General features: G+C 55.4%; 1 protein-coding gene across 5 annotated transcripts in view; it reads right to left on the bottom strand.

Annotated features, from left to right (window-relative positions):
- The window catches only part of OSBPL1A (oxysterol binding protein like 1A), a 138097-nt gene that overhangs the window by 7838 nt on the left and 116402 nt on the right, over positions 1-13857 (bottom strand). For all 5 annotated transcript variants that reach the window (XM_068165472.1, XM_068165477.1, XM_068165473.1 and 2 more), the window contains 7 exons: positions 13719-13816; positions 10963-11145; positions 9569-9676; positions 9381-9470; positions 8302-8428; positions 1579-1695; positions 491-614 (listed from right to left, as the gene is read on the bottom strand). In XM_068165472.1, the coding sequence (XP_068021573.1) occupies positions 491-614; positions 1579-1695; positions 8302-8428; positions 9381-9470; positions 9569-9676; positions 10963-11145; positions 13719-13816 (847 nt within the window). The remainder of the gene's footprint in view (positions 1-490; positions 615-1578; positions 1696-8301; positions 8429-9380; positions 9471-9568; positions 9677-10962; positions 11146-13718; positions 13817-13857) is intronic.

The raw sequence follows: 13857 nt of genomic DNA, 5'->3' as shown, positions 1-13857 counted from the left end.
CAGTGTGAGCACAGCCTGCACTGAAGGGTTCCTTGTCTGGCAGTCTGAGCACAGCCTGCAGTGAAGGGTTCCTTGCCTGGCAGTGTGAGCACAGCCTGCAGTGAAGGGTTCCTTGTCTGGCAGTGTGAGCACAGCCTGCAGTGAAGGGTTCCTTGTCTGGCAGTGTGAGCACAGCCTGCACTGAAGGGTTCCTTGTCTGGCAGTCTGAGCACAGCCTGCAGTGAAGGGTTCCTTGCCTGGCAGTGTGAGCACAGCCTGCAGTGAAGGGTTCCTTGTCTGGCAGTGTGAGCACAGCAGCACAGCCTGCAGAAGGCTGCACTGAAGGGTTCCCTGCCTCGCAGTGTGGAGGGATCTCTTTATGTGTAGGTGCTGAGTCCAGCAGCTGCTCTCCCAGTGTCAGTGTGGGATTCCCTCCTTTGCCAGCCCCTCAGCCTGCGCAGGCAGTGAGAGGAGGCCAGCCCAGGCCAGCCCAGGCCAGCCCTGCCGTTACCTATCTCGCCGTTCTCCATGGCCCGGATGTCCGGCCGCAGCCGGCAGTCGGTTTTGGGGATGACGCTCTCCATCTCCTTGTCCAGCTCGTTCAAGGCCATGGCAAAGCTGGTGAAGTTATACATCTGCAATGCAGAGACACACACCAGCTGACTTCACAACATCTCCAGCTGCTGGGCTTACCACTCCCAGAGAGCTGCTGCCCAACAACAGCCACACGAGTGCCTCTTGCTCTGCTCAAGGACCCACCCAAGCTGCACTGCCAGGCAGAGCCTCCCTGATCCTGGTCCTGGTCCATCAGGCCAGCAGACAGTCCCTCAGGGCACTGCTCCTCCCTTACCTTAGAAACTGATCTCAAACCCTCTTTATCTTACAAATTTGAACCCAGAAGATTCCATCTAAACAGGAGGAGGAACTTCCTTGCTGTGAGGCTGGCAGAGCCCTGGAGCAGGCTGCCCAGAGAGGTTGTGGAGGTCTCCTTCTCTGGAGGCTTTCCAAACCCACCTGGCTGTGCTCCTGTGTGGCCTGTCCTAGGTGACCCTGTTCTGGCAAGGGGGCTGGACTGGATGATCTGCAGAGCTCCCTTCCAGCCCCTGCTGTTCTGTGGTTTTCTGTCTCCAGGCCTGCTGCTATTTTCCCTCTCCCCCTCAAGGAGCCCCCTGAGGGCACCTTTTCTTCTGCCACTGGCTGTCTTTTCCAGCCTTCTCTCTGTCCTCACCCATATCCTGCCCACTGGCTCTCCAGCTCCACAGCCCTTGGCACAGCCACCCTTGCTACACAGGGCCTCCTAGGAAGTGTCTTCAGCAGAGATTTCCCACAAGGTAGGCAGGCTGGAGGGAAGAGGTGAGGAAAGACTCCATACTGGTAGCTCCATAACTCTTCCCATTTCCCAGAGAAGTTCCTCTAGCCCTAGGGTCATGCCCTAGGCTCTGGAGTCATCCCTCCAAGCTCACATTTCAGTGGCACAGTCGAGGTGGGAAGGTTTGGTGTGATAAAGAGGCAAACCCAGACTTGCTAGGGAAACCCAGGAGGGCTGGCTCTGGCTGAGCACACAGCAGGACAGGAGGGCTGAAGAGAATCACAGCTGACCTGTGCTGAATTTGGAGGCCTTGGGCTTATCTTCCACAGCAGGACACTTCCAGGGATGACATAGACACTCTCAGAATCTGGCATTGGCATCTCATCTGATTCCTCAGCATTGCCCACCTAAAGGCAGCACACACAGGAAAGAGAAGGAGGTCTTTGGAGTCAGGAACCACTTATATCCACTCATTCCAACTCTGAACCCACACAAAGATGTTTGCTGGAGCAGAAGTAAGTCATGTCAGCACAGAACCCATTCTAGCTGGTGCTAAAGGGTGAGAGCACTCTCAAAGCACACACACTCTCAAAGCACACACACTCTCAAAGCACACACACTCTCAGTCTCCTCCCAGGCAGGGACTACCAACAGCTTCTTGCATCAGCACCTTCAAGGTGAGAGCTGGGTGTTGAAGCAGAAAGAAATGGCAACTTTTCCACCACAGAGCTGTCCCTGTCATCAAACACTGGGGAGGGACTTTGGACAAGGGCTGGGAGTACCAGGATGAGGGACACCAGCTTTGAGCTGGAGAGGAGAGACTGAGACTGGAAGGTAGGAAGAAATTCTTTCCAGTGAGGGTGGTGAGACTCTGGCACAGGCTGCCCAGGGAGGCTGTGGCTGCCTCCTGCCTGGAGGTGTTGAAGGCCAGGCTGGATGAGGCCTTGAGCAAGCTGTGCTGGTGGGAGGTGTCCCTGCCCATGGCAGGGGGGTTGGAACTTCAAGGTCCCTTCCAACCCAACCCATTCTATGGCTCTATGATTTCCATGCTGCTATTTAACTCCATTACTGCTTCATGAAAGCTGTAGGACAGGAGTCACATCCCTCACCCTTCCACACTGAGGTAACAGCAGCTCAGGGCAGATGCTCTCTTCAGTCTGTGTTACCACTCTTTACAGAACACAGAATTAGATAGCTTGGAAAAGACCTTCAAGATCACCAAGTCCAACACCATCTGATCACCATCACCCAGCACCATCTGATCAACTCAACCATGGCACCAAGTGCCTCATCCAGGCTCTTCCTAAACACCTCCAGGGATGGGGACTCCACCACCTCCCTGGGCAGCACATCCCAATGGCCAATCTCTCTTGCTGGGAAGAACTTCTTCCTCACCTCCAGCCTAAACCTCCCCTGGCACAGCTTGAGACTGTGTCCTCTTTGCTCAGAGGAACTTTCCTTTCCTTTCCTTTCCTTTCCCCTTCCCTTCCCTCTTCCTTTCCCTTCCCTCTTCCTTTCCCCTCCCCTTCCCTTTTCCTTCCCTTCCCTTCCTTTTTCCTTTCCCCTCCCCTCCCCTCCTCTCCCCTTCCCTCTTCCTTTCCCCTTCCCTTCCCTTCCCTCTTCCTTTCCCCTTCCCTTCCCTTCCTTCTTCCTTTCCCCTTCCCTTCCCTTCCTTCTTCCTTTCCCCTTCCCCTCCCTCTTCCTTTCCCCTTCCCTTCCCTTCCCTCTTCTTTTCCCCTATCCTATCCTATCCTATCCTATCCTATCCTATCCTATCCTATCCTATCCTATCCTATCCTATCCTATCCTATCCTATCCCACTGCACAACTGAAATGGCAAACTGGAAGCAGTAAATGAATTCCCTGGCTTAGTCTCTTCTCCTCCCCAGCAGCCAGCACTGGTCCCTGGCAGCCCAGAGGCAGCTGTGTGCTGAGCTGCAGCCAGAGCAGGGAGAGCAGCAGCACAGGGAGGGGATTCTGCCCCTCTGCTCTACTCTGCTCAGACTCCACCTGCAGCACTGCCTCCAGTTGTGGTGCCCTCAGCACAAGCGAGACCTGGAACCTCATTGCCCTCTACAGCTCCCTGAGAGGAGGCTGCAGTGAGGTGGGGGTTGGACTCTTCTCTCCAGTATCAGGTGAGAGAACAAGAAGACATGGCCTGGAATTGTGCCAGGGGAGGGTTAGGTTGGAGATTAGGAAGAAGTTGTTTGCTGCAAGAGTGGTCAGGGATTGGCAGAGGCTGCCCAGGGAGGTGGTGGAGTCCCCATCCCTGGAGGTGATCCCCAGAAAAGTGTGGCCATGGCACTGGGGCCATGGTGGGGCTGGGTTGGACTGGAGGATCTCAGAGGGCTTTGCCAACCCAAACCATTCTATGATTCTGTCCTACTTCAGCCAGCTGAACTGTGTGATGCTTCTGACAGAGAGGTGATGCTCCCAGACCCCTTGGGAGGTGCTCTGCAGTGTGCAGCCTAAGCAGGAGACTAAAACCAGGCAAAATGGAGTCTGAGCTCAAGTACAGCCCTGGCACAGGAACACAGCACCAGCAGGCTGTGCTCTCAAGCATGGCTCTCCTGAGCCAGCCTGGTGCCACCATCAGAGCTGGGAATAGCAGCACGTTGCAGAGACCACCAGGCAGTAAGGCTCAGCTCAAAGCAACACAAATCCTCTGGCTGCAGGCCAGAAGCTTTAATCCTGCTGCTAATAAGCTTTGCTCTCTGGTGGCTGCAGCAGATAACACAGAGTGATGTGGCAGTACCAAAGCTGGACTGCTCTCTTGTCCCCTGAGGTGATCAGTGTGTGGGCTCTCCAGGAGACTCAGGAAGCAGTCAGGGTTCTGCTCCACTGTGCAGCACTTGGGTGCAGAGCTGTTGGTCACCAACAGGTTGCAAAGTAACCAGGATCACATCCAGCCCAGGCTCAGGCCTTCATGTTCCATGAAGGGGGAATATGAAGCAGGACAGATCAGAAGGATAACCTTGTACCATGGAACGGGTTGGGTTGGAAGGGACCTTAAAAACTCATCCAGCTCCAACCCCCTGCCATGGGCAGGGACACCTCCCACCAGCACAGCTTGCTCAAGGCCTCATCCAGCCTGGCCTGGAACACCTCCAGGGAGAAGGCAGCCACAGCCTCCCTGGGCAACCTGTGCCAGAGTCTCACCACCCTCACTGCAAAGAATTTCTTCCTAATCTCCAGTCTCAATCTCCCCTCAAAGCCATTCTCCCTCATCCTGTCACTCCCAGCCCTTGTCCAAAGTCCCTCCCCAGCTCTCCTGGAGCCCTTCAGGTACTGGAAGGCTGCTCTGAGGTCTCCCTGCAGCCTTCTCTTCTCCAGGCTGAACAGCCCCAACTCTCCCAGCCTGGCCCCACAGGGGAGGTTCTCAGCCCTCTGATCATCTCTGTGGCCTCCCCTAGAGCCTCTCCAGCAGCTCCAGGTCCTTCTTGTGCTGGGGGCCCCAGAGCTGGAGGCAGTGCTGCAGGTGGGGGCTGAGCAGAGCAGAGCAGAGGGGCAGAATCCCCTCCCTGTGCTGCTGCTCTCCCTGCTCTGGCTGCAGCTCAGCACTCAGCTGGCTCTGGGCTGCCAGGGACCAGTGCTGGCTCCTGGGGAGTTTGACACCCCCAAGGCCTTCTCCTCAAGATGCTCTTGAGCTACTCCTTGCCCAGCCTGCATTTGTACTTGGGATTGCCCTGACCCATGGCAGGACCTTGCTCTTGGCCTTGTTGAACTTTAGGAGGTTAGCCCAGTCAAGTATCACTCAAAGGCACTTCAATACCAAGAGTGCTCAGAAAGTCCACACCAACTTCTGTAACAGACCAAAACACCCTCTGCCAGCTGTGCCTTGCTGAACATCTCCTAAGAATTACAAAGGACCAGGGAAAAAAGTGGATTTTCATGTGTTCTTGCCCCACTGATCCACATCTTATGCTCAGCTGGAGGGCACTAACAGACTCTGCCACCTCAAGACCTCTGTGCAGCTGAGGGATGTGAGGGAGTTGCTGTTGTCCTACAGGGCAACCTTTACTGTTCCCCACATCAGCACCCACATTCTGCACTTAAGGCTTCACCTGGAGTCACAGTCTCTTAGAGTTCAGTTACACAATCAGAGAATTGTTTGGGCTGGAAAGGACCAAGACCAGCCAGTCCAACCCAACCCCACCATGGCCACTAACCCATGAGCCCCAAGTGCCATGGCCACAGCTCTCTGAAACACCTCCAGGCATGGGGACTCCACCACCTCCCTGGGCAGCCTCTGCCAATCCCTGACCACTTCTTCATGCACTTGTCTTTTTAGAGTAGAATCATCCTGGTCTGTCCTCAGGTCTGTTGGAACTGGATCTATCCCCAGGGCTATTGGAAAATGCATCTGGAGGGGCTGGGAGGTGTCCAGAGAAGGGCCAGGAGGAGGAGCAGAGGGCTGGAGCTGCTCTGCTCTGCAGACAGCCTGAGAGAGTTGGGGTTGTGCAGGCTGGAGAGGAGAAGGCTCCAGGGAGACCTCATTGTGGTCTTCCAGGATCTGCAGGGGGCTCCAAGAAAGCTGGGGAGGGACTTTGGAGGGTGTCAGGGAGGGATAGGACTGGGGGGGATGGAGCAAAACTAGAAGTGGGGAGATTGAGATTGGCTGTGAGGAAGAAGTTGTTGCCCATGAGGGTGGTGAGAGCCTGGCACAGGCTGCCCAGGGAGGTGGTGGAAGCCTCCTGCCTGGAGGTGTTTGCAGCCAGGCTGGATGTGGCTGTGAGCAACCTGCTGGAGTGTGAGGTGTCCCTGCCCATGGCAGGGGGTTGGGACTGGCTGATCCTTGGGGTCCCTTCCAAGCCTGACAGCTCTGTGATTCTATGAACTAACTTCTGATATTGGTGAAATGTGAAGGTTTGTCTAGGTCCCTGCAAAATCCTTCCCCCCACAGGCTGTATCCCTATCAAATCCAAAGGGACTCAGGGGGAAATGTGGGACAGGCTGCAAAAGGAGTCACATCCAAGCAGGTCCTCTAAGGAGAGGCAGAAGTCATTCCTCACTGGGTGCAATGCAGCACACAGGAGCAGCTGGAAAACAACCAAGCTGTTGTGAAAACTCTAAGCAGGAGAGGTCTGAAGGGCTGTGGACTTCCATGCCTGAAGGACAGGAGAGGTCTGAAGGGCTGTGAACTCCCATGCCTGAAGGACAGGAGAGGTCTGAAGGGCTGTGGACTTCCATGCCTGAAGGGCTGTGGACTTCCATGCCTGAAGGAATCCTTCACTACCACAAAGGGACAAAACAGATCCACATCTTCTGATGCCACCAAAGGTGAACACCTCCCTGGAGGTGCTCAGGAAGCCTGTGGCCATGGCACTTGGGGCCATGGCTTGGTGGCCACAGTGGTGCTGGGTTGGTGACCTTAGAGCTTTTCCAGCCCTAACAATTCTGTGCTACCATGAAGAGTGTCAGCCCTGCAGACACAAGGGGGCGGTGGGAAGGCAGCCGTGGCACAGCCAGCTTGCCACAGCCCCAGCTCTCTGCACAGCACTGAGTAGCAGCAGCAAGGCTTGTGAGGGGCACAGCAGTGCTGCAGCTTCAGCTGGCTGCAACAGGCTGCTTCCTTTGGAAGGGAAGAGCAAGGCTCACCTGAAACAATGCAAAGTGCAGCTACACAAAGACACAGAGTCTGGTTTTTCTCTGCTGCTCCCCCCCTTAGACCTCACAGGGTCAGGAAGAGAAGCAGTGACCCCCTGTGCTTCAGCACTGGGCTCCAGGGCTTCTCATCATCAGCTCTGAGAGGGGAGCATAGTATCATAGTATCAGTCAGGGTTGGAAGGGACCACAAGGATCAGCCAGTTCCAACCCCCCTGCCATGGGCAGGGACACCCCACACTAGATCAGGCTGGCCACAGCCTCATCCAGCCTGGCCTTAAACACCTCCAGGGACAGGGCCCCAACCACCTCCCTGCACAACCCATTCCAGGGCTTCACCACTCTCATGGGGAAGAACTTCCTCCTCCCCTCCAGCCTGAATCTCCCCACCTCCAGCTTCATTCCATTCCCCCTAGTCCTATCACTGCCTGAGATCCTGAGCAGTCCCTCCCCAGCCTTCTTGGAGCCCCCTTCAGATACTGGAAGGCCACAATGAGGTCACCTGGGAGCCTTCTCTTCTCCAGCCTGAACAGCCCCAACTCCTTCAGTCTGTCCTCACAGGAGAGGTGCTCCAGCCCTCTGCTCATCCTCCTGGCCCTGCTCTGGACACCTTCCAGCACCTCCAGATCCCTCTTGTCATAGGGGCTCCAGAACTGGAGGCAGGACTCCAGGTGGGGTCTCCCCAGAGCTGAGCAGAGGGGGAGAATCACCTCCCTTGCCCTGCTGGCCACACTTCTCCTGCTGCAGCCCAGGCTCTGCTTGGCTTTCTGGGCTGCAAGTGCACACTGAGAGCTCCTGGTGAGCTTCTCCTCCCCCAGCACCTCCAAGGCTCTCTCCTCAGGGCTGCTTTCCAGCCACTCCCTGCCCAGCCTGCATTTGTGCCTGGGGTTGCCTCCACCCAGCTGCAGGACCCTGCCCTTGGTCTTGTTGAACCTCCTGAGGTTGGCTGAATACTGAATACTGGATGTGGCACTTGGGGCCATGGTTTAGTAGCCATGAGGTGTTGGGTGACAGGTTGGAGTTGATGATCTCTGAGGTCTTCTTGATTCGATGGTTCTGTGAGACAGGAGCCTGTCCTGCCCTCTAGGAGTTCAGAATGCAAATGTTATCATCTGTGATCAGAGCCAGGGGCCAGCCATGGATGTGCTATTTCCTCCAGGGGACTTGGGAGGAAGGGGCAGGGCAGGACCCACCCAGTCCTGAGATCACTCCAAGGTTTGGGAGGTTTGGATACAAACCCCGGCAGGAGAGCTCATTGGAATCCCTCAGTGCTGGCATTCAGCCAATCCATTTCAACATCCTGCTAGGAAAGAAGGACTGGAAAGGATTCTTAATGCTCTTAAAGGCCACTGAACTATTCAGCTGCCTCCTGAGGCTGTGGGGGCACCCCCTCTGCACAGCATCAATACCTGTTTGGTGCTTTTCTTCTCCTCTGCATTCTTCTTGTCATTTTTTTTGTAAGCTTCAAATGTGGCTGGGTCCACACTGTACAGACACTCAGTCCACTTCCCATACAGAGCACAGAGCTTCTTTTTGCTGTCAACAACACAAAAAAGAAGGCAAACAAGAAAAAGGATCCAGGTTACAAAAGGAGCTTAAAGAGATTTACTGAATAATTCAGGACAAAAATCCTTAGTTTGAGAGCAAAACTCCTGCACTGCTGTTGCACAATTCAGCACAGCAGGGAGGGGATCTGCTGGAGAGCAGCCCCATGGAGAGGGACCTGGGAGTGCTGGTGGCTAACAAGTTCTGCATGGGACAGCAATGTGCCCTGGGGGCCAAGAAGGCCAATGGGGTCCTGGGGTGCAGCAGAGGAGTGTGGCCAGCAGAGCCAGGGAGGTTCTCCTCCCCCTCTGCTCTGCCCTGGGGAGACCTCACCTGGAATATTGCATCCAGCTCTGGGCTCCCCAGCTCAGGAGGGACAGGGATCTGCTGGGGAGAGTCCAAGGGAGGGCTGCAAGGACGGTGAAGGGACTGCAGCACTGCCTGGGGAGGAGAGGCTGAGGGACCTGGGGCTGTTTGGTCTGGAGAGGAGAAGACTGAGAGGGATCTGATCAATGTCTATCAATATCTGAGGGCTGGGGGTCAGGAGGGAGGGGACAGGGACAGGCTCTGCTCAGTTGTACCCTGGGATTGGACAAGGAGCAATGGATGTAAGCTGCAGCACAGGAGGTTCCACCTCAACAGGAGGAGGAACTTCTTGACAGTGAGGGTCCCAGAGCCCTGGAGCAGGCTGCCCAGAGAGGTTGTGGAGTCTCCTTCTCTGCAGCCTTTCCAGCCCTGTCTGGATGTGTTCCTGTGTGACCTGTGCTGGATTCTATGCTCCTGCTCTGGCAGGGGGTTGGACTGGATGATCTTCAGAGGTCCCTTCCAACTCCTGACATCCTGGGATCCTGTGACCTTGCTGCTGTGGGCTCATGCTCTTGACACATCCAAGGCTCTACAGAACCCACCAGGAAGAGTTTCCTCCCAGGGCTGAAGCTGATACCTTTTGTCCTGAATGTAGCCTTCAACTTTGTGCAGCTCCTTCCCAAAGAGGCCACAGGGTTTGAAGCTTAGCACACATTTCTCCCCTGTTCTAAAAGGCAGAACACAAGAGGGCACAAGTCACTTCCAAAGGCTTCTTCCCCTTCAACCCTGCAGCAAGTGGAAGCCTTCAGTGCACCCTTAACTTACTTGTGGTTAGTTATTTCCACATTGCCATACTGCTCAATCCAAAGCTTGCCCACAATGATGTTGTGCACACAGCAGGTGGGATTTGTCCACGTGTAGGCTTCGTTGTGTCTAGAGGGAGGGGGATAAAGAGGTCAAATACTTTCTCTGTGGTACCAGATGTGCAACAAACCATCAGCCAGAAATCACACCAAGACCTGAAGTGGACGTGGCAATAAGGCAGGGAGCCAAAGAAGGTCATTAAACTGCTGCCACTGCTTTTATCAGCTCCTTAAAGCAGCCACTTGAGTCACTGTTAGCAGGGAGTGAGGTGAGGAACAGCTCAGCTGTGCCACTTTTAGCAGGGCTGATGTCCAGGCATTACAGATCCCACAGACACAAGCCCCAGCTACTGCAGCATATTGGGAGAAATGATGGCAGCTCCTTTCCTCTTCTCATCCTTTCCTCCCCACACAGCCACCTGCCATCAACCATCAGAGGATGTCCTGTCCCTGGGATGGAAGCTGCAGCACAGGAGGTTCCACCTCAACACGAGGAGGAACTTCTTGACTGTGAGGGTCCCAGAGGCCTGGAGCAGGCTGCCCAGAGAGGTTGTGGAGTCTCCTTCTCTGGAGCCTTTCCAGCCCTGTCTGGATGTGTTCCTGTGTGACCTGTGCTGGATTCTCTGCTCCTGCTCTGGCAGGGGGTTGGACTGGAAGATCTCTTTGGGTCCCTTCCAACCCCTGACACCCTGTGATCAGGATGGTGGGGGTGGAAAGGTCCATTCCTAGAAACATGGAATGATTTTGCTTGGCAAAGACCTTTGAGGTCTGACATATTTGTAAGGGGGGGGTGTCAGGAAGAGGAGGGTCAGAATCCTCTCAGTGACAGGACAAGAGGTAAAGGGTATAAACTTGAACATCTAAGTGTGAGGAACTACTTTACTTGGAGGGTGGCAGAGCCCTGGAGCAGGCTGCCCAGGGAGGTGATGGAGTCTCTGTCTCTGGAGACTTTCAAGCCCCACCTGGCTGTGTTCCTGTGTGGCCTGCCTTAGGTGGCCCTGCTCTGGCAGGGGGGTTGGACTGGATGATCTGTAGAGGTCCCTTCCAACCCAACCCAACCCAACCCATTCCCTGATTCTGTGCTGTTCTTTCTCCAGTCCTGCTGCTGTTTTCCCCCTCTCTGCAGCATCCCTCCTCCATTAACCCACTGAGGGCACCTTTCCTTCTGCCCATTTCTGCCTGTTGCAGAGGTCCCTTCCAGCTCCTTCCATTCTGTGATTATCTAACTGTGGTTTAGGCACATCTGCTGCCAAACCATCTCCCTCAGCAGCAAATCCCATAGCCAGGAGACTCTAATGCCCACTGACCCCCATGCCTGAGGCCACTGTGCCTACACCATTGCTACTCATAACTTACTCCAGAAGCTCCAAGGTCATGGTGCCTTTGGGTTCTGCTTCCACACTCTTGCCCCAGAACTTGAGCTTGGGATAAATGGATCCATGAAACACAAAATCATTGTTCAAGCCTTCAGCATAGAAAGCACTGATTGGGGGGTGATGGCTGACTTGCTCTGAGAGAAGTCTAAATCCCAGATCATCTCTGCAAAAGAAAGAGAACCAGAGGCATGGATCTGTGTAGCAAGTGCAGTGAGGCTGCAGGGCTTTTCCCTGTGGTGCAACAAGCAGTGGCACCCACAGCTCCTTGCTGCACTCAGGGCAGGAGCTGGTTGAAAGCCCTGGGATAAAGCAAAACAACAAAATCAACAACAGATGGCAGATCCTCCTTCTGAAGAGCTCAGGCCAGCATGTCAAAAGGTAACATCAGCTACCAAATCTGCTCCCCCAGATCCTCATTGTAAAGAGCTCAGGCCAGCATGTCACAAGGTAAAAAGGCATGTCAAAAAGGGTAAGAAGGAGGAACCAGGGAACTCCAGGCCAGGCAGTCTCACCTCTGTGCCTGGAAAGGTCATAGAACAGATCCTCCTGGAGGCACTGCTGGCTCAGAATAGTGAAGAGGTGATTGGGAACAGTCAGCATGGCTTCAGCAAGGGCAAATCCTGCCTGACCAACCTGGTGGCCTTCTCTGAACAGGTGACAACATCAACAGCTGAGGGGAGAGCAGCTGATGTCGTTTGGCTGGGCCTGAGCAAAGCCTTCCACACTGTCCCACACCACATCCTGGTCTCCAGGCTGGTGACACATGGGTGTGATGGGTGACCACTAGATGGATACAGAACTGGCTTGATGGCTGCACCCACAGAGTGGCTGTCCATGGCTCCATGGCCCAGGGGAGGCCAGGGACAAGCAGAGTCCCTCAGGGATCAGCCCTGGCACCAGGCTTGTTCAACATCCCTGTGGGTGCCATGGACAGTGGCACTGAGTGCACCCTCAGCAGGGTTGCTGATGGCACCAAGCTGTGTGGTGCAGCAGAGAGCTGGAGGGAAGGGATCCATCCAGAGGGACCTGGACAGGCTGCAGAGCTGGGCACAAGCCAACCTCAGGAGGTTCAACAAGAGCAAGGGCAGGGTCCTGCAGCTGGGTGGAGGCAATCCCAGGCACAAATGCAGGCTGGGCAGGGAGTGGCTGGAAAGCAGCCCTGAGGAGAGAGCCTTGGGGGTGCTGGGGGAGGAGAAGCTCAGCAGGAGCTCTCAGTGTGCACTTGCAGCCCAGAAAGCCAACCAGAGCCTGGGCTGCAGCAGGAGAAGTGTGGCCAGCAGGGCAAGGGAGGTGATTCTCCCCCTCTGCTCAGCTCTGGGGAGACCCCACCTGGAGTCCTGCCTCCAGTTCAGGAGCCCCTATGACAAGAGGGATCTGGAGGGGCTGGAAGGTGTCCAGAGAAGGGCCAGGAGGATGAGCAGAGGGCTGGAGCACCTCTCCTGTGAGGAGAGGCTGAAGGAGTTGGGGCTGTTCAGGCTGGAGAAGAGAAGGCTCCCAGGTGACCTCATTGTGGCCTTCCAGGATCTGAAGGGGGCTCCAGGAAGGCTGGGGAGGGACTGCTCAGGATCTCAGGGAGTGATAGGACTAGGGGGAATGGAATGAAGCTGGAGGTGGGGAGATTGAGGCTGGAGGGGAGGAGGAAGTTCTTCCCCATGAGAGTGGTGAAGCCCTGGAATGGGTTGTGCAGGGAGGTGGTTGGGGCCCTGTCCCTGGAGGTGTTTAAGCCCAGGCTGGATGAGGCTCTGGGCAGGCTGATCTAGTGTGGGGTGTCCCTGCCCATGGCAGGGGGGTTGGAACTGGCTGATCCTTGTGGTCCCTTCCAACCCTGACTGATACTATGATACTATCAAGGTAACAACAGCTACCAAATCTGCTCCCCCAGATCATCCTTCTAAAGAGCTCAGGCCAGCATGTCAAAAGGTAACATCAGCTACCAAATCTGCTCCCTCATCATCTTCTTCTTTTGGCAGTGACCTCCTGAACTTGTGCCCAAACACAGTTTGTGAGAGAAAACCCTGCCCCGGTGCAGCTGCACCCCAGCAGACAACCACTGAACCCTGCACACTCATATCAGGAGTATGAGAACTCTAACAGCTCCTCCCTGCCCCCAGCAGCTTCTTCTTTTGCTTTACCAAAAAAAAGAAGTAGTTTTTGTCAACACAGCTTGCTTTTAAGCTGGGCCAATTTCGTTTGCTGGCTTGGAGCTGAGGAGTTGCAAGTTCCCCTTCTTAGGAAGGCTCTGAGGAGACCCTATTGTGGCCTTCCAGAATCTGCAGGGGGCTCCAAGAAAGCTGGGGAGGCACTTTGGAGGGTGTCAGGGAGTGACAGGACTGAGGGGGATGGAGCAAAACTAGAAGTGGGGAGATTGAGATTGGATGTGAGGAAGAAGTTGTTGCCCATGAGGGTGGTGAGAGCCTGGCACAGGTTGCCCAGGGAGGTGGTGGAAGCCTCCTGCCTGGAGGTGTTTGCAGCCAGGCTGGATGTGGCTGTGAGCAACCTGCTGTAGTGTGAGGTGTCCCTGGCCATGGCAGGGGGTTGGAGCTGGCTGAGCCTTGAGGTCCCTTCCAGCCCTGACAATTCTCTGATTGCTGAACACCAAGGTGCATTGCAAGCACCTCCAGCAGCTGCTGGGAGGATGGGCATCATCTTACAAGCTGAAGAGCACTTTGCAAGCCCTGAGCAGCCTACTGAGACATTAGTTCCACAGAAGAGCACTCCCCATCCTGTGCCCCTTACCTGATGAGCTCATAGGTCTCTCCAAGCAGGGGGTTGAAGGGCTTCCCTGTGCGCTCCCACTGCGAGGCCACGGCAGACACGGCGAAGGCAGCAACGCACTGCGGGGAGGGAGAGACACTTAGCCCCCTGCAGACCCCAA

Source organism: Melanerpes formicivorus, unplaced genomic scaffold (genome assembly GCF_026170545.1).
Source record: "Melanerpes formicivorus ecotype bairdi unplaced genomic scaffold, bMelFor1.0.p_v2 SCAF_89, whole genome shotgun sequence".
Taxonomy (NCBI): Eukaryota; Metazoa; Chordata; class Aves; order Piciformes; family Picidae; genus Melanerpes; species Melanerpes formicivorus.
Note: the sequence above shows the minus strand (reverse complement) of the source record. Positions and strands in the feature narration are given on the sequence as shown.